This window comes from Equus quagga, chromosome 8 (assembly GCF_021613505.1).
Source record: "Equus quagga isolate Etosha38 chromosome 8, UCLA_HA_Equagga_1.0, whole genome shotgun sequence".
Lineage (NCBI taxonomy): Eukaryota > Metazoa > Chordata > Mammalia > Perissodactyla > Equidae > Equus > Equus quagga.
The window spans coordinates 97,928,563-97,949,911 of NC_060274.1; the positions used below are offsets into that span (position 1 = coordinate 97,928,563).

General features: G+C 34.4%; 1 protein-coding gene across 2 annotated transcripts in view; it reads right to left on the minus strand.

Moving 5' to 3' along the window:
- Positions 1-1,306: 1,306 nt before the first annotated feature.
- Positions 1,307-21,349, minus strand: part of TFEC (transcription factor EC) — a 72,154-nt gene continuing 52,111 nt past the window's right edge. For both annotated transcript variants that reach the window (XM_046669060.1, XM_046669061.1), the window contains 4 exons: positions 19,437-19,493; positions 15,683-15,758; positions 7,589-7,736; positions 1,307-6,730 (listed from right to left, as the gene is read on the minus strand). In XM_046669060.1, the coding sequence (XP_046525016.1) occupies positions 6,350-6,730; positions 7,589-7,736; positions 15,683-15,758; positions 19,437-19,493 (662 nt within the window). In that variant the 3' untranslated portion in view covers positions 1,307-6,349. The remainder of the gene's footprint in view (positions 6,731-7,588; positions 7,737-15,682; positions 15,759-19,436; positions 19,494-21,349) is intronic.

The following is a 21,349-nucleotide window of genomic DNA, read 5'->3' on the forward strand; positions in this document are numbered from 1 at the left end:
AAATCATTATATTGATCAGTATTTTTTGGCATTGATAATGCTTTAAGAAAAATATTCATATAGTATAAACCGTTTTAAAAAGCAATGAACCGAGGGGGCTGGCCCCATGGCCGAGTGGTTAAGTTCGCGCGCTCCGCTGCAGGCGGCCCAGTGTTTCGTTGGTTCGAATCCTGGGCGCGGACATGGCACTGCTCGTCGGACCACGCTGGGACGGCGTCCCACATGCCACAACTAGAGGAACCCACAACGAAGAATACACAACTATGTACCGGGGGGCTTTGGGGAGAAAAAGGAAAAAATAAAAAAAAATAATCTTTAAAAAAAAAAAAAGCAATGAACCGATATTTGAACATAGAATACCATCTTTTATAGTCAACTCAGAGCAGTCTTGTTTTATTATTTTTGAAGCAGTTATGTAGAAAAGAAAATTCATAAACATGGTATTAAATATTAGAAAGTCTTAACATTTAACTGAAATACTTATTCATTTCATTATCAAGGGATAGGTCCAGTCAATACCAATTAGCAGCTTTAAAATGTTTTACATATTAAAATACAGTATCCTATTTATCCTAGATTGTCTGGGGACCATCTATTATATTAAAAGACTTTGCAAAGTTTCTTAGTGATTTCACTGCTACAATTATGCCTGTTAGCAATTTTGCAATATTTTGATAAATATTTTCCATAAATCAAAACCATAACAGCATGGAGAAGCAGATGGCAGGAGGCTATTAAAGAAGGTGACAAGTTATTTTTGTTAAAAGGGAAATATCGGAACATCGTTTTCAGCATGGACTATGTAGTGAGCAGTTGTCAGTTGTGAAGTCTCATGGCTGTTAAGTATCTTTTCAGATGATTAACCCACATTTTGTATTTTCCAGTGCAGTCTATATACAAAGGCAGAACAAAAAGTCTATTAAAGCATTTAATGATTCTATGCTTTCATTTAATATACGCAGAGAAAATATTGGTACATTTTTTAAAGAATGTGTATGACGATTCATGTATGTATTAGAGTACACCACTGTTCTTCATTTTCTTAGAAAATAAGACACATTACTTTGTTATTAAAAATGAAAAATAGTAATAATTACAAATTCTACAGTCTTATTACACTAACAATGTTTTCTTGATCTAACCAATGTTAGATTAAAATTATAGGAATATTACTTCAGCTATTCATACATATAAAATGCTATTAAAGTCAATGATTTTAACTACATTGTTATTATTAAGATTAAATAGCTGAATTAATTTTAGCCTTGTATGCCATAAGCAACTACAATGCTGTTAGATAAGATCCTTGAATTTAGTTAGCTTTTAAACTTTAGTAGTCATGTATTAAAGAATAATATAGTATGTAGCTTCCTGATTGTATATCATTCCTTCAGCAAAATGATAGTCTCCCCTTTCTTTTGCTTATTTTCTATTTTGTTTGTTATATATAACCTCCAGCCTTAAATAACACACAAATAAAATTTATTTCTGTTGAAAAAACAACGTTGAAAATACAGAAGTTTTAAAATCAAGTGGTAATGCAGGAATGGGAGAGGTAGCATTGCAAACACAAAAGTCTTTAACTTTGTTCTTGAAGCCTGTTGGATAAATGTAGGAAAAAGACATTTTACTGCAGATTTCATCAGTAAAAAACAACAGAAATCATTTGGGTATAGAGAAATACGTACACAAATCCCTTTACAAGAAGAAGATAAAAAGTTCCCTTTTATGTACAAAGCAGCAGATTTTCATCAGCAGTATTTCATCATCAAATTGGTTGAATCCAGTGGGAGCTTTTTTTTAATCAAAATAACTATTTCCTGATAATCTCCTATACACTCAAATTCTCTATGAACCTCATAGAAAAAAATATGTAGCAGAGAAAAATTTTAAGAAAACTATTTTTATCAGCTTTTGAATAGTTTCTTTGTTTACAGATTAAAAATCATATACATGGTAAAATATGGGTGTATGCAATAAATAGTGATTTTAAGAAGGTCATGTGACACTCTAAAAGTCTTTAGTATTTATTCAGTAAATATAATGAAATCTTTGTGTATGTAACTTACACTAACTCAGACTGACATCTTATACTTAACATGCGGGGCACTGGAAGGGCAAATGATGTAATTCCATGTAGCATATATAGACTGTGCCATTATTAATACTGAAGAAAAATTCAATCCTTCAGGTGTTTTCAAGAAACCCAGATGGTTGATCTAGCGCTGATAACACAGCAAAGTGATTAATTGATTCCAGTTTTCATCCATGTTTTACATATAACAAGGTCAGTAAATATCAGCCTGGAGATATTGTAAAAACATTGAAACAGTTCTACCATTTATTTATTTAAATATTAAAATTATACAATATCAGAACAACAAAAAAGCATTTTCATCATACCTTGAAGTATAAGAAAATTCCAATGCGACTCAATCTATTGAAACAAAGAAAAAGTGTATTCTTTCTTTACTTTTAAAACCTAACTTCTCCCCTGACATGAAGGTAAATGAGCATGCCAAATCAAGAAACTCATTCTATCTAATTTTTTTAAATAAGAGCTATTAAATATTTTATTTACAGTCATGTAAGTGAAAAAAAATGAATTCAAAAAGAGGGAGGAGGAAGGCTATTTCTCAATGTCCCCAGCTCATCTGGTGATTTATAATTTAGAGGTTTTATACCCACATAAAGAAGGCTCTAGTCACTGATACCATGTAAACTGAGGAAATACCGTCTTTATACATATATTCTCCAGTTATGGGAAAAGTTCGAGAAGAAAGAACACTAAAAAACTTATGAAGCGCTATATCTACTCATAGGAGGCACTCGTTATTTTAAGATAATTGGGAGATGGAAAGGTTACTTAATGTGAATCCATGAAAAGGCCAATATTTTACAATAAAGAGAGAAAAGAGATTGGATGGTACATTATCTTGAAAAGATAACTAAAAATAACAAAAATTAAATTATTTTTTTTTTTAATAAATGCAATCATGCATCAGTTCTTTGCGTGAACAAGGCCTGGTTAATCGTATGTTGGTCATCCAATGATAGTTGATGCTTTTTGTGACAAAATTCTTTGATAAACAATATGCCTCTTTTACTTATGTCTCATTTTTGCAAAAATATTCCAGACATCCATCAATTTTCCCAAGGATTTCTCTTGATTCTTAGATATTCAGCTCGCTTTTGAATTTACATTATTTTTACTTTGATATTTATATGTGCATCATTTAAAATGTTAATGTCAGATGTTTACAACATCCAATCATCATAGAGAAACTTACCCTTAAATATACAACATAAGTATAGAACTGGAGGCATATATATAACAGGGGATGTTTAAAAAGGGATTACTTTGTAAGTCAACAACTTCCTTAGTGAATAGTTTAGTGTTTGGTACACTTTCACTTTCTTATGCAACCTCATCACTACTGGGGTTGGGATAATGATATTTAGATAACCGGGGTTCCCTCCTCCATCATTGTATACGACATTAACTATATACTTGGCTCTTGATAAATACATAGCTATAATGCTATCTATTAAAGTAACAGACCTGATGCAGGAATTCTTCACCTGGGATTCAAGGAGACATTCAGAAGGTCCCTAAAACCTCTTGGTGCATGCAAATTTGGGGCTGTATAAACAACTCTGTATTTTTCTGGGAAGGGGCTCTATAACTTTTACTAGATTCTCAAGGCCTTAAAAAGTTCAGAACTACTGACTAAAATTAATTTTTTAATCTATTTCAGTCGACTGTGACACAGCACCACTCTTCACTCTGTCTTTAAAAACCCATTACCCATTTTACAATCCCCCTATAGCTATTATAATCTGAAAGTAGCAGCAAATATTAGTACTCTATCCAGACTCCACCATCCTGTGTCAAGGCCTCACATTTGCTGAGATTATGAGGAATGGGTTTCAGGGCTGGGCAGTAGTATTTTAACAGAATGGAAAATGATGACAAAGTAATGACATCATCGTGCAAGTTTCTCAGAATATGAAGAAATGAGAATGATGGATAAAATGTGAACAGAATTAGCCTCTATCCAAAATTATGTGTTTTCCGTGGACCCAAAAAGATATTCCTTCTCCATGATTTGCAATGTTAAACTAAATTACTGCCTCAGATATTAAAGTGGAATTTTGTCATAAAGTTAAAACTATATAATGTTCTTTTAAAAATTCTTGAGGAAGTGTATCTTATTGCTCTCTTTCACATGGCATATTTTGGGTAAATTTATTTCTCTGGCTTTAATGACTATCCCCATAAATTAAAAATTATTTTTTCCATGTTAAGCAATGAAAATTATTTTAATTCTCCGAACTCTGAGATAACACTGTAAGCTAAGCCTGAGATAATTATTATACCATAAGGATTTAATATTTTCCCACTTTCTTTATCACTAGAATCTCAAATTTTGCGACGATGTATTTTCCGTGTGAGTAGTATCTGAAATACACTTTCAAAAATTTATCCCAAAGTTAATATTCATGAAAGATTAGATCTCAATCATGTTAGCAATATATAGTAGCATTTTAATTTTTATGCTTCCCTCTCCTAGTAAAAAAAAAAATTATTTCTACTATATCATTTCATTCTAGTTTTCAAGAACTTCTACAACCTGTTACCAACACAACTTTTCAGGACTCCCAACTGGCATCTTCTAGGGTGGCCAGATCTTTCTAAAGAATGTCCCACGAAGACACTTCCCCAACATATTCCTACTTTTCTCATTTGATTTATATTATTCCCCTAAATGCCTTCTCCTTCACCAAATTTACGCTTTTAAAAGAAGTTCAAATTTGCTTTTTCCATAGATTTTCATGATTCTCCAACCTTCATTCATTTTCATTTTCTCTGACCTTCTGTATTTACAACTTATGCTGCACCATGCAAACTTTCATTCTACATGTCTTCTATCTTTTGTTGCTCCTCACGTAGTCTTGTTAACTCCCTAAGCAGTGAGACCGTATCTTGCTCATCTGTTCTACATTTCACAGGACTCACTGGAGTTCTGAGTATCCCTCCCTAAATATTCATTGATCAGATGGTCATTGATGGAGGTCCAGCACAGGTGACTTGCTTGGTAAGTCAAATCTCAATCCTAAACCAAGCTCAAGAGAGAAAAATTTGAGTAAAGCCTCCTAGACATAAATACTCATAATAAAATGCTTACAAAGCTGGCAAAGATCATAGTGTATTCTAGGTGCTTATGGGAACAGAACTTTATCCTCCACTCAAAGCTGAATGTAACAAGGAGTTTCTATTTTACTAATTATTTTGTCAGTTGGCAATCCAATTTTCAATATTTTGTCAGTTTGGAGAAAAGCTGTATCAACTAACTAATTTATATCCAATTTTGGAGACAGTGATAAACTTTAAATACCTGACAAATTGTCCTAGTAGGGGGGCTTTTTATATTTTATTTACTGAAACTGATCATCCAATATCTCTTCTTGACAAAGAAAAGAGGATTTGAAATGTGATTTCTGAACCTGATTAGAAAATCAGAAGCGTGAAGGAGAAAAAAGAACATACGCTACCTGCGTTGTGTCTGGGAGGTGGTTATGTTTGTGTGAAGGAATGAAATTCTAGCCCATATTCCTGAGGGAAGTATTCAATGTGTTCCTTTTTCTGAACAGAGCACGTCTCCATAAATATGCAAAGTTGCTTTTAGAATTAGTGTAATTCAACAGACTAAGGGTATTAGGGTCTAATTTTAGAAACCAAAGTTTTTATAAATTTTCTGTTTGTGAAAAATTCTACTGTTTATTGTAGATTCACTTTTCAATTACAAGTGACAGAATCTGTCTTCTGATTATTTCCCCTATAAGGCTTGAGCTTTAGACAGCATGTCCACCAGACAGTGGAGAAAGGCAATGGACCACCAGATCTGTTGATCTTCATTCTTGAAAACTAATGTTGTAAGAGTTGAATAAGAAAGAGATGGAAGTGAACAACTTAGAAAAGGTTTGTATATTTCAGTGGGTTTACTCTTCACAGTCTGTTAGCTCCAACAGTACATCACCAAGTCACTACTTTTAAAACATCAGTAAAGAGCTATTTCTTCTGTTGTACCTCCTTCCAGGAAAACAAAATATAAGTAGATTTGGACTCTGGAGTCAAAGAGGGAGAAATCTCTTTTAGCTCTCAATTGTTCTTCAATACCATCTTTCTTCTTCCTGTGAATTCTTCTGTTGTTTCTAATCAGTTTTTTATGAACAATGTATTCCTTCCAGAAAACTTAAGCCAAAGACATATATAAAGCGCAGGTCATAAATGTATAGCACCGACATAGAATTGCTTCCCAGTTGATGAATTGAGCCTGTTTATTTTTTATAATTCATCACCGTCATCTGAGCTAAAACTACTTCTCCTACTGCTCTCTTTGGAAACTGCAGGGGAAGTGGCAGACAGCAGAGGATCTGTTCCAAATGGAGATATTGTGTCATCCAGTAGCATATCATCCAATCTTTGTTCCTCTTTCAAAGCGGCACTAAATGATAAATCCGTGAAATGTGACAAAGGATCAGAGAAGGCCATAGCTTGATCACTGAGCTCAGGGCTTGTCCCCTGAGATATAGTCAATTGCTGGCAATAGTCTACGGAATTCTGTTCAAGATGAGTCTGTTGTTTAGTGACTTGAGCGCCTAAATCAACTGTGCCAAGGGAAGCCAGGGTAGGAAGACCATGAGCACGAGCCTGTATTTCTAGTTCCTGCAATTTCAAACAAAAATAATTAAATAATGACTCTGAAAGTGGACTTAACTCTAGAGAATAAGCTATAATTAGAACCAATATATTGAGAAACATTGAGAATGGAGAGCAATACATATTATAAATATTGTTTGCAAATAACAGAATGTGATATATTTCTAATGCCTGAAAACTAACCCTGAGGAAAGCACTCCGATTTTTTAAAAAGTCTCCTCCCATTGTTCTTTAAAGGAACACACGACATATAATGGTCCCGTAGTGGTTCTGACTACAATACAGATATTTGGAAATTGGGGAAAATCTTCCATTTATTCTTACTGATTAATTTCTCACTATAGGACCATTTCCCAGTGCTTTACCTGGCACTAAGTGTGCTCATATAAAGAAAAAGAAACTTGAGAGTTATGAAAACCCGTATTTTGACATTTTGTGTCATGTGAACAGAGGAGGAGTGACTGAATAGAAACTGGCGCAATATGCTTAGAGGCAGTGAAATCCACAGCCGTTACTGAAGAAATAAAAGGTGAGGGGAAGAGTTTAGTGTCCAATATTATCTAGAGAAACAAATGTTCTACTTATTTTTTGGCTGGGATAGTGTTGTGTGTTTTTATAAAACTGATTCTGTTTTCTGCATTTTGCAATGAGTTGTCATTCATTACATATTTTTAAAGTCATCTTGATCCTGGATTTCTAAGCAAAACCTAACCAATTCATGAACTTTTAAAAGGTAATAAAATTATCCTTTGGAAGGAAAAATAATTGTTAATAAGAAGGAAATAAATGAGACCAATGAATAAAACTGAAGATGGCTAAGTCTTATATAAGCTACATGGTTCATGGCAACATTCTTGTAAAAACCTGAATCCGGAGTAGAAGCCGCCTGTTAGCCTGCTCTAATTTCCTCTGTCTGTGTTCTAATTCTCGAGCTCTCTGTTGTTCTTTTTGTAGCCACTTGATGTACTCCACTGATGCTTTCAGAATGGTTCCTTTGTTCCAGCGCATATCACTGTAGAACGGAGAGATAACCTTTTCACAATTGTGCATGTCAGCAGAATTCATAAGAACTTACAAAATCTTTTACATTAATATGAAATAATGATTTACATGACTATTATTCACTCTTAGATATTATTGCTTCTGAATAGAAATTTTAATAGAATAGTTAAGAAGCCCTTATATAGTAAAATTAATCCCAGAATGAAAATAAGTGTCAAAAGAAAGTAATAAAGTGACTTTTTGTGGGAGAGCTAAATGCAATATCATGATTCTACCATTACAGTTTTTATATTTTTAGTGAAAATTGCTTTTATTATTAACTCTGAGATTAAAATCTATGTGTGGTATTTCTACATTAATGAACTAGGAAATGTACGTTACTGAAGACTTAAGCCTAAATTTTTTAAGATCATTTCAAATGCACCAATCTTTTAACTTACTTTCTAATAAGGTTGTTTTATGCTTCTAAGACAAAAATAAAATAAAGTCCCTCCTGAATGGTGATCTTGAGTGATTGTGAAACGAATCAGAGTTTGGCAACATCACTTTATGCAACAGAGCAAAACTTTCTAGAATCATTAGGCAAATTTTCCTGCACAAAAAGCATCAATACTTTTTTAAAAAGCTGGATATCTCTTTTTAAATAAGTTTAAGATAAGTAATAAAATTAAACATTACTGGATAACCTTTCAGTCCACAGCATAGAAAAAATATTTTATTAAAACTTATTTTTAATGCAGGAGAAATAATAAATCTGGAATTATGGAACAGGCTACCAATTTTAATATCTGAAAGCACACATCAATGAATTTAATGCTGTATGAGAATTGGCAGTATGTGTAGAGAACGAAGCCAAACTAATTGCCAAAAGTTAATCAGAACTCTTGGAAAACCTTGGTGACTTTTCAATTTAGAATCATGAGATTTTTTAAAATACAGCATAAAGTAAGCATCTAGGGAAATTTTAAAAAGACATTACATTACATGTATGTTTAGTTTATGTGAGCTACATGAAATGTATTGAACTTAGTATGTATTTATTAAGTGAACAGAAGTGGAAAATATAGTTTATGAAAAATCTAACTTGCAAATGCCTCATTGGGAATTCAGGTTAGACGACGATTCCATTAGCTGTAACAAATTAAAAGAAGATAAGTTTTTCTACAAACAGGTGAAAACACTTATTAGGGCCTAGATAAGCCATATTCTACTAAAGGGCACCAAACCATTATCAGAGTCTGTCTCAAGTTTTAAAATGCTTTGTTAGCTCTCTAGGACTATAACAGCTGTTGGTCTCATTCTACTCACAGTCATTTATGGTGGGGGGAAGGCCAGGGAAATAGAGGCTCCTTTGTCAGCAAACCAAGAAGGTATCTGTACCCGAAGAGTGCAGTGAACTCCTGAATTAAAACACTGAGTGGCAGCAGGAGCCTTATGGCCTAATTGTGTTTCTTCTCATGGGAAGAAACACTTGAAGGACAGAAGGAATAAAATTAAAAGGAAACTCTAGTCAACTTTGAAGTGTAAGGTACTGTTTATTTAGATCTAAGGTAAACCTTCAAACCAGTGGTAGAAACCACACAATGGATCTTCCTATAATTTCTACCTGATGTCATTTGCACTATATTTTAAAAGTTCACTCTATTTTAAAGCCATTTTAATATATGAGGTTTCTTCTTAAAATATTTTGTTTTCCAAATTTATTACGGAGATATTTTCCTTTTTCCCCAGATAATTTCAAGCAGGTAGGCATCATATATGACAGTAACACCAAGATATATAAAAGCATGCCTAAAGAATGAATGTTGATACTGGCTTTTCATTTTCTACAAAATAATTTTCTTTGAAGAGCTTAAAACTTTTGGGGAGTTAAAAGATTGAATGCATTTAAGGCTAAAGCAATAGAAATATGTACATTGAAGTAGGAATGCAGCCATGCAAAACTATGGAAGACACAGTCTGTTGTCATTTCAGGAGTACACATGCACTTCAAAGCATTAAAACAGAGAGAAGACACCATGACAGGTTTTCTTGCTTCAATCAACTTCCTATTTAAAAAGTCTTGTTAAGAATCCACCAGAAAACTATTGGAAATAATCATCGACTGCAACAAAGCTGCAGGGTACAAAATCAATTTTAAAAAATCAGTTGCATTCCCATACACTAAAAATGAACTAGCAGAAAACTAAATCAAGAATACAATCCCATTTACAATCACAACAAAGAGAATAAAATATCTAGGAATAAACTTAACCAAAGAGGTGAAAGACCTATACCCTGAAAATTATAAGACATTATTGAAAGAAATTGAAGAAGACATAAAGAAATGGAAAGATATTCCAGGGGCCAGCCTGGTGGTGCAGCAGTTAAGTTCGCACGTTCCACTTCTCTGCAGCCTAGGGTTCGCTGGTTCTGATCCTGGGTGGGGACATGGTACGACTTGGCAAAAGCCATGCTGTGGTAGGCGTCCCACATATAAAGTAGAGGAAGATGGGCATGGATGTTAGCTCAGGGCCAGTCTTCCTCAGGAAAAAGAGGATTGGCAGTAGTTAGCTCAGGGCTAATCTTTCTCAAAAAAAAAAAAAGAAAGAAAGATATTCCACGTTCATGGGGTCAGAAGGATAAACATAGTTAAAATGTCCATACTACCTAAAGCAATCTAAAGATTCAGTGCAATCCCAATCAGAATCACAACGCCATTCTTCACAGAAATAGAACAAAGAATCCAAAAATTTACATGGAACAACAAAAGACCCCAAATACCCAAAGCAATCCTGAGAAAAAAAGAACAAAGCTGGCGGCATGACAACCCCTGACTTCAAAACATACCTCAAAGCTATAGTAATCAAAACAGCATGGAACTGGCACAAAAACAGACAAACAAATCAATGGATCAGAATATAAAGCCCAGAAATAAAACCACACATCTATGGACAGTTAACATTTGACAAAAGAACCCAGAACATACAATGGAGAAAGGAAAGTCTCTTCAATAAATGGTGTTGGGAAAACTGGACAGCTACATGCAAAAGAATGAAAATAGACCATTGTCTTGCACCATACACAAAAATGAACTCTAAATCTATTAAAGATTTGAATGTAAGAACCGAAACCATAAAAATCCTAGAAGAAAATATAGGCAGTACACTCTTCAACATTTATCTTAGCCACATCTTTTCGAATACCATGTCTGCTCAGGTAAGGGAAACAAAAGTTAACAAATGGGACTATATCAGACTAAAAAGCCTCTGCAAAGCAAAGGGAACCATGAACAAAATGGAAAGACAACCCACCAACTGGGAGAAAATATTTGCAAATCATTTATCAGACAAGGGATTGATCTGCAAAGAACAACACAGGGTTAATATCTAAAATATGTGAAGAACTCATACAGCTCAACAACAAAAAAAACCAAACAACCAGATCAAAAGATGGGCAGAGGATATGAACAGATATTTTTCCAAGGAAGATATACAGATGGCCAACAGACACATAAAAAGACGCTCAACATCACTAATCATTAGGGAAATGCAAATCAAAACTATAATGAGATATCACCTTACATGAGTCAGAATGGCTATAATTACCAAGACGAAAAACAACAAATGTTGGAGAGGATGTGGAAAAAAGGGAACCTTCATACACTGCTGGTGGGAAGGCAAACTGGTGCATCCACTATGGAAACAGTATGGAGATTCCTCAAAAAACTAAAAATAGAACTATTATATGGCCCAGCTATCCCACTAACGGGTATCTGCCTAAACAACTTGAAATCAACAATCCAAAGTAACATATGCACCTGTATGTTCATTGCAGCACTATTCACAATAGCCAAGAGATGGAAACAATCCAAGTGCCCAATGACCAATGATTAGATAAAGAAGATGTGGTATATATATACAATGGCAAACTACTCAGCCATAAAAAAAGACAAAATCATTCCATTTGCAACAACATCGATGGACCTGGAGGGAATTATGCTAAGCAAAATAAGCCAGACTGTTAAAGATAAACACCATATGATTTCACTCATCTGTGGAATATAAAAAAACACATGGACAAAGAAAACAGTTCAGTGGTTACCAGGGGAAGGGGGGTGAGGGGTGGGCATAGTGGGTGAAGGGGAGCACTTATGTGGTGACACTCAAGAAACACAGTACAACTGAAATTTCACAATGATGTAAACTATTATGAATTCAATAAAAAAATAAATTAAAAAAAGAAAGAGAGAAACTGAAAAAATAAATAAATAAAAAGTCTTGTTAGGTCTCATTTACTACCTCAGCTGCCATTCTTACACAAAAGGAGGAGAAAATTCTGAGCATAGAGTAAAAAACAGATCAGCTTAGAAAAAAACAATAATCTATTTTATAAATAAAAAAGTAGAAAAACAACAGTAATTTGATAGCACCAATAGAATAATTCATACTCTCATAAAATTTTTTATTTTTAGTAATATAATTTTTTTGTAAAAAGGAGCCATAAAAAGCACACATGAAGTAGACCACTACCACACATCCACAGAAGCTCTTTGCTGTTCGTGTTTATTAGTTTTGACCTAGAAATACAAATTTCTGAATGTTTTCAAAACATAAAAATGGCAGCTTCATAGAATTCAAAAGTCTTTGGTGTTAGCTTTGATTTCCTAAGCCAATTCCTTTTATTCTAATCATAAGCTGGAAAGGTTCTCAGAGGTCAACGACTTCACAGTTCCTGCTATTTGTCCAAGAACCTGTGGTGTTTAGAATATGAGCCCCAGGTCTCCTCACTCAATTCAGCACTCTTTCCGCAAATCTGTGGCTTTTCTGCTTTTTCAAATGCATCTACCATAAGAAATATGTTTTCTATTGTGACCCAGTGCACTCATTGCATAAAACAGCAACAAAGGTTTCACGAGGCATTACTATCCTCCTTCTGTGTCATATGTAATACTCTTTGATATTTTCAATCCTATTCTTCCTTCTTTCTTTAAAAATGCTGGATCTGCCCCATTTGATTGATTTCATGATCCATTAATAGGTTATGACACAATTTGAAAAATCTCACACTAGATAATTTTGTGATCTATTTTATTTTTAAAAATAGGGACTGATCTTATTCATTTTAATGGTTGTAGTCACCCATTCAACAAATCAGTATGAAACTTGTTAAACTCAAACTAAAATTGTTTGACTCTTTTTAGATCCACTGTTTGTTAACTTCATCATTGCCCTAACTTGGTAATAGCAGTTCTTCCTTTATTTTCCATTTTCAAAGTGAGGCTTCCCTCCTCTGTTTTATCTCCACACTCTTTCTCCATTAATTTCATTATCTGTAACTTTTAGATTATCCATCATAGCATCTGAAAATTCAACGAATGAATCCAAAATAATTTCATAGAGATGATGGTTACTCCTTAAGCCCATGGAACCAGACTCTATTTCTAAGGGGCTGAATCCTGTGTCCAACCATGGGACTCACATTGGTAAACCCTAAAAGGAGGCACCAGAGTAGCTGATGAGGCCAGAACCATCCAAGAGATAAGATGCGTTGAAACAGAATTTGTCTTGAGATGTCTGGAATGCCACAGATGGCAATGAAATGTCTTTTCTGCCTCTGCTATGCAGGCAGATCCACATACAGACATATTCAACATCTGACTTATTAGCGTGTTTTCAATTAGACTCAAAATAAATGTAATTTGCCTACACATAACATAATACGATTAAAACAAATAATAGTCCTCCTTTCTGAGATCCATAAAGAAGAGAAAGATACTGAAGAGTGCTTACAATGAAGTCTTCCCAGTTATGGTCCCGTTTGGATTCGATCCTGTGATAAACTGATTTTCCGTATTCTAGATCAAGGGCAGACAAGCTACAGCCCACAGCCTATTTTAGTCAATAAAGTGTCATTGGACACAGTCATGCTTATTTACGTACATGTTGTCTCTGTCTGCTTTCGTGTTATGATGGCAGAGTTGAATAATTGCAACAGAGACCATAAGACCCACAAAGCTTGAAATATTTACTATCTGGCCCTTTACAGGAGAAGTTTGCCATCTTCTGTTCTAGACAATGATTAGAACTAGAAAGGAGCCTTTTTATAACCAAAGCTTCTATAAAAATGTAGAGTAATAACAATCCCTCACACAGCTTTATAATATGTAAAGTATTCTCATACATATTATTTGACTTTGTTTTTATAAAACCCCAGTCACACAACTGGTGCCTTCCAGGCATGGTGACATCTGAAGATGTTTAGTCAGGCTTCAGCGTCTAATCTTACAGGCTCATCTGCTTTCTGCATACAGCCTTGCCCCAGCACTGGGGGTTAGTTCCACCAATTACAAAAGAAGCTCGCTTAACTGACCTTTATCTAATCACTTTCAGGATTAATTAATGTTCTCCACTCCCTTTGTGGCACCTACGGACTGTTGTCAGCAGAAAGCAGATAGTAGAGGCCACTAGGCTACCTTCTGATACACCCAGGTACATCTGTTATCCTTGTGGTGGCATGTGCTTACTGAGAGGCTGTTAAATTAATGCTCATTGCACTTACCATTATTATAATAGTATAATTAAATTGTATGCACATTAACTAATGAAATATGAATGCAAAAAGAGAAAGAGCATTTGTAAAAATAGGTACTGTTTTTAGGAAAATTATATTAAAAGCTTTGGAACAATTCAATTAAAATGTCAGTAAAGGTAGGTTGCTAAAAAAATGCTGTAATAAATTGGGGTGTAAACATTTTTAAAATCCATCTATACTTAGGTTATCGAAGTTTTTGTTTTATTTCAAAGAAATTGAAATAGACTATATATTTTAGTGCAGTTTATTAAGAAAGAAAAATTGAAACACATGTTCAAACAAAACGGTCTTGGCCTGACATCAAATGTTTGGTGAATAAATGTACATTTACATTTTAAGTTTTAAAAAAAAGTCCTATCAGGAAAATGGATATTCTCTTCTGCTAATAGAAAGAGTTGTGTGTTTAGCAAGTTTAAAAGATTTAAAGAGTTGTCAGTAGGGCCTAGACTAAGACTAAGCAATTCAGACTCTCCATCCAGTGCTCCTTCTGCCATTTACTCTGTATGTTCACTATCTAGTCTGTTCACGAGGATAAATATGACATTCCCTTCTATTACAAATGATTGCATTGTCTGAGTGAATTAGCACATTTGGATTTAGGGAGAGGTGCTTCCAAATTCCACAAATATCACTTTATCACATATCATCATTTTTGAATAATGGACAATTGACAGTATTTGGAGAGGCCAGTTCTTAGTGTGAAGAAAACATTTTTTCAAGTCATTATTAATGCCACAGATAGAGTTTTTATGTTTTTGGAGAAACATTCAACATTCTAAATTGATACTTTGATTAATCAAGTATTTCTTGAAATTTACAACCTCAAACATCTTGTTTAACTGACTTTGTGTGTATACGACACCAAAACCTGGTTGAAAATTTAATTACAATAACTGATTATTGGTTGGCATCAATCAGTAAGTTTTTACAATTCCAATTTTTACTTGCATATCTCCAGAATTTTGGAACCCCTGAAAGTCCAATAATTCAATTTTCAGGTACATACAAATCTTAAGTTAGAAGAATAGCTGTAACAGCTACAACCATAAATGGAGTATTTACCAGGCAGCATCATCGACAGCATTCGACACTAGTACTAAACTTGCTAATACTGGTGCCGTACAGAAAGATCCGCTAGGAACTGAGAAGAAATGATTTACTTGTTTCCTATAGCTCAAAAGGGCAACTGTTAGTAACAACTTCGATGTTTAATAACTATCAGCCTTGAACAGAAATTTAAAAATGAGACCAGCAGTAGCCTTATCTTTGCCATAAGCTACTTAGTTTTCTAGCCACTGGTTCTCCCCTCCCCATCTTCCCTCCCACCCATTTTGGGGGGTATTGAAACCATAACATTATTATAGAAATGATTGTTGAACTCACGGATCATTAGACTTTGGAATAAGAGTGCCAAGCTCCTTGATTCGGTAATTAATATTATACCTTCTTCTTCTTTCAACTATTAAAAAAGAAATATTATTGATTATTCTCATTTAAGCACAATTCACTTTTGATCAGCTGTAAACTTTCTTAATAATCTTTAAAAAAACAACGAGTAAAAACTTTCCATTCAGTCAAAACAGTACTCTCAAAGTAAAATAAAAATTCAAACCTATTTTATTCTAAAAGTAAAAATAACGGTATTTGAATTGTGATTCTATTATTCACAATGCTTTAAAAACATTTTCTCTCAAAAACTTCAATTTTTTCATTCTTTGAAATGCTATAATATTATTCGTACTGAAATATGTATACCCTATTTGATCATTATTTCACACACATGCATTTTGTTAGTCCATCTGGATTATAATCTTTTGAGGTCTGCACCACACTTTTCTCTTCTCATATACTCCCCAGAAGGCCTAACACCAAGTTTGGCACATAGTAGGTGTGTGTGCTCAACTAGATTATCACCCCCTTGAGGGCAGGGACCGTTTCTTCCTCATTTTTGTATCCCCAAAGGGCTTGGCATATAGGAGGTGCTAAATAAGTGTATCTCAATTAGACTTTAAATATATTTTTCTAATTCCAAAATTTTTAATAATATATAGAGCAGTGGTTTTCAAACTTTGGCATGCATCAGACATACGTGGAGCGATTATTAAAATAGATTTATACCCCACACCTAGAGACCTACCCCCACAGCTAAAGACCCAGTAGATCTGGATTGGAGCCCAAAAATCTGCATTTCTAAAAGGTTCCCAGGTGATGCTGACGCTGTTTGTCTAGGCCACACACCTTGAGAACTACTGATCTAGTTTCTTATTCAGAGATTGTTTTATCTACTTGCATTTCTGTGAATTTATTGCTTAGGGAAATTTTATGATACAGTAAATGTTCAATAAATGTCAGATATACAAATAAGCAGAGTTTCCCATCTTAACCCTTACCTAGAGCAGTCTTATAGAGAATAGTCTTATAGTCTATTCTACATTCCTAGAATCAAGAACCACAGTATATACTTATATATAATATTTTTTCAATAAATAACATTTTTAAAGCTTTCCAGAGAAATGAAGAAAAAGTTCACAAAGAAGAAAATCATGTATCAAAAACATCAGAAAATATCTCAACAATACATGCTTGAAAATTAAGATCTGCTACTGGAAACATGGAAAGTCACGAAAGAATATCAATTGTCTTGGTGAACCTACACTACAAAGTTATTTACCATGAATGGATTTGACCTTGAGGAATAATACATCATGATTCCTCTAAAATTCGGATATAACTGATTCTTGAGAGAGTTTATTTTCCCTCTTTACCAATCCTGTTTTCCTTGTGCATATGATTCAAAAGACAGTGACACCACATAAAAAAACTGAAAATAAACAAAGGTAAAGCTGATAGAAATACACATATATTTCACAGTGAGAATTTATTAATAATTCTACGTTCACACATACTCATTCCTATATTATAAAACAGACTTTTAAATGTAAGATGAAGAACAGCTATGAAGGATGTTCACAGATTTATCTCAAAATAGGGGACTGATTTAGTCCTATAATATTTCTCCAAAATCTATTATTTAAAGGTACCTTATGTAAAATATCAGAAGTTTTTATCTATTCTTATATTGTGCTCGATAAGTTTTTTAACGGCTAATTATAATGAGAACTTTGGTTCCTCAATGTTTTCATATCTAGTACTAGTTATTTGTAAAGCAGTCAAGTTTTAAGAAATTAAGTTATTTCATGCCATGTGTGGCTTCACTCTTCACAAAGTTTTTGATATATTCATTCATTCATTCTTGTCCTTAGATCCAGGCAAAAAGAGACCCTATCCCAGATCCCATACTTAAGAGAAGCCCCTTTGCCCTTCTCTCACCACACCCTTCCCCGCTGAGTAAGGCAGCCACAGGACCAGGGGAGCCCCTTCTAAACTACGCTCTGGGTAATTTACTCCAGCAACATCCTCCCAAGTTCCCTGAGCCCACTTCCAGAGCCTGTGCAGGCCACTTCCCAGGTCTATCCTCCTGAGGGAGGACCATGACACCAGTGTGCTCACCCTCAGACCCAAGATGTGGACAAGGGGAATTTGTTTGCAGAGATGTATATTGTTGAATGTACAGGATAAAATCTTTGCATTCGTGTCTGAGGCAACTTGCAGCACAGAATGGAATTGGGTGTAGGGGGAAACGAGAGATGGGCTGCTGGCTTAGGGCTGGCACTGTATCACCCTGACATTCCCGTTCAGAACTCCAAGGACCTGAGAATTCTAATTCACACCTGGCCTTTCAGTCTTTAGGAAGGATGAAGCATACTTAACGAAGCACTTTCGAGCTTGAGCTATAAATTTGGATATTTAGACATCGGATAATTGAGACTCCATTTGCCCTCTTGCCATGATCCTAACAAGTTTTAGGAGTTTCCTAGCTTCATCACACTTAAAATGTGATCTTAATTTTTTTTTAACATTGATTTCTCCAAAAAGTAAGGTCATTCAGTAAGGGAATCCAGATTAGAAAACATTTTGATAGTAGACATACCAGGCACCTATCATACTTTCATTAAATGACCTGATGTTTAAGCTGCAGACATAGAGGAGAGAAGAAAGAGGAAGGAGAGTAACAGTGAGTTTAAAACTGAGAAACTGTAGTTGCTTGAAGTATTAATTCCTTCTGTCAACAATTAGCTCTCACTCTTGTGTTATACTTGTCTCATGTTCTAGACCAAAGCTTATCTGCTCCACCATCAAGGGCGATCAAAATCAGATCATTCTCGTCTCCATGACTACCTAAGAACTGATACAGCCATGTGTCAGTTCTTTCCTCACAGTCACATAGTCAGCAAAGTCTGATCCCTCTGTGACATAGGCAGGTGCATTATGAATAGACAGATGCAGGTTTCACAGGTACATGTAGAATCAATTTCAGCTAATCAAATGTAAAGAAATTTACTGGTTCCTTTTAGAGCTTTCAAGTTTTTGTTTATTTTTATTCTATTTTATTCTTTTCTCATTTTTTTATTTGGTTCCAAGAACAAAAAGTCTTCACACTCAATTATTCAAGCTCACTTGAGACAGTTAAGCACTTAAAACATGACCAAGCACTTTCAAGCTCAACCTTGCAGCTAAACTATTTCACTTGCCTGCATTTTTTCATCTCATGTGACCCGTTACCAGAGTCAAATTAACTCCAGGAAGACATCAGAGCGATTTTTTTTGCGGAGGTGGAATTGAGCAATACAATATAGCCAACACATTTCAGATAACTTATGGTTAGGAGGAGAGGAGCAGATTGACACAAAGCTGAGAACCTGGAGTTATGTTTCTTGCTATGTAAATGGTGTACATTTTCTAAAGTCACTTTTATCTCTTCAAAACTTTGAGTCGATGAGTCACAACAGAGTTCAAAACTGGCCAAAGGAACTCATCTTAGTCACATGCAGTCTTCTTGAGAGAGAGTGAGTAAGGAGAATATTTGAGATGTTTCACTTCGTAAAAATGTATAGCTCTTCTGAAAGTTCAAATCATTTAAATTTCCAAAAATAATTCAACTAGCTAGCGTGTACTATTAATTTTAATCATCTGACCTCAAAATACTTATCAAGTGACAATAAAAGACCACATATTTTAACCTCCGTGCATTTCCCCTGGCATTAACTAATTTTGTAAAACAGGAAAATATACTCACTGAGGTTGTGGTTGTCCTTTTTTTGTCTCTCTTTTGCCAAAGCTCGAGTATCAGTTTCTGCTCAAAAGGAGGAGAATTGAAACAGCACTTAGTTTTACTTTACAACCCCTCCAGTCAACCTAATTCAGAAATACCAGTGAAAATACAATATTACTTGCTCCAAATGGTGTGATAATATTTTTATGCAAATATTTAGAAATTTAGAGCAGAGGACTCTAGTAAGAGACAATGGCAAACCCTTTAGGCCTTGAGTAGTAAAACCTAGATTTGTATTCTGGGCCTCCATTTCATCACCATGAAATTTATTACCTAAATTACCTGAATTCTCTGTGTCTCAAGCTCCTTAACTGTAAAACTGGTACAATATAATACCTGCCTGATAATCATTGTAATGATTAAAAGAGGTTCAGCACACAGCAAATATTAAACTGCTTAATCATTATTATTTTCAGAATTTTAAGATTATTCAAAATTATTCCAACCTAAATTTTTCTTTTTGAAACTTACATTTTTTCATAAAAATTTATGATTTCTACATCCCAAGAATTGGAACTAACTACATTTCTCAGATATTCCTATCAAACAATTCCACATTTCCAGTAAACGACGTACTCTCTATGCTGCATGGTTGTGTTTGAGGTAGTCAGTCTCTAACACGGCCCACAATGATCCTCACTCATTATATTCCCACCCTTGGTAGTTCCCTCCCACGGTGACTAGAGCCGACCTGTGAAACCAATAGAATATTGTGGAAATAACTAGTGTGGTTTCCAAAACTAGGTCACAAAAGACGTTTTCAGATTCCATTTCGGTGTCTCTTGGATCACCAGTTGTCATGTCATGAGGACACTTGAGCAGCCCTGTGGAGAGGTCCACATGGTAAAGAACCAAGGCCTCTTGCCAACCAGCAGCACTAACTTGCAAGACCTGTGAGTGAGCCACCTTGGGAGCACATCCTCCAGCCTGTCAAGTCTCAGATGTCTGTATCTCTGGCTGATGTCTTGACTGCAATCTCATGAGAGACTTTGAGCCAAAACTAATAATCTAAACCACCCTTGGATTTCCGACTCATAGAGATTGTAGGAGATAATAAATGCTTATTATGTCAAGATGTTAGGTTTTAGGGATAATTTGTTATATAGCAATTGATAATATAGTGTTCTTGAATTATTCTAGTTTTTAAAATAGATGATATAGGAGTACATTTATTCAAATTCATTTATTTAAAACTATATTCATTAATTTTAATCTAAATAATTTGAATGCATAGACAATTTTGAGTTATTAATTAGACTCCAAGAATGGACATATTGTATTTATTGAAAGTGTTAACATTAACTGTGTAAAACTTATTAAATATCAATGTTTGGTCTCCAAACTAAAACATTATCACAGCAATTTCAACTCAATTTTATTTTATTCTCACAGAGGAACTACTACTGGACTTGTAAGTCAGGAAATCCTTGCTTTGGTTCACTTCTGCCTGCAATCCTCTGTACGACTTTGAGAAAATAACTCCTCCAACCCTTGACCTCTTCACGTACATATTAAAGGAACTTGACAGTGCCCCTATAATACTTTTGGGTTGTAACAATTTTGAAATGCACTATTGAAAAATAAGGGGTTTTTATCTACTTGAGAAAGTTAAATGATGAGCCTATTATGAAATTCATAAAACAAAGCTAAAAAGAGAAAAATCTAATTGTTCTATATCAAATTCTGCATAAGCAAAACTAATTTTCCCTAATCTATTATCTTGCAACCATGTTAATAAATTGCATCTGTTCAATATTAAAATGAACCTATGTTAAGTGAAGAACTTAGTCAAGCTGCCTATATATATGTATAGAGAACATGTGAATGTTTGCCCAATTCCTAAAATGATGAATCAATTGAGTTGAACTGTAAATTAT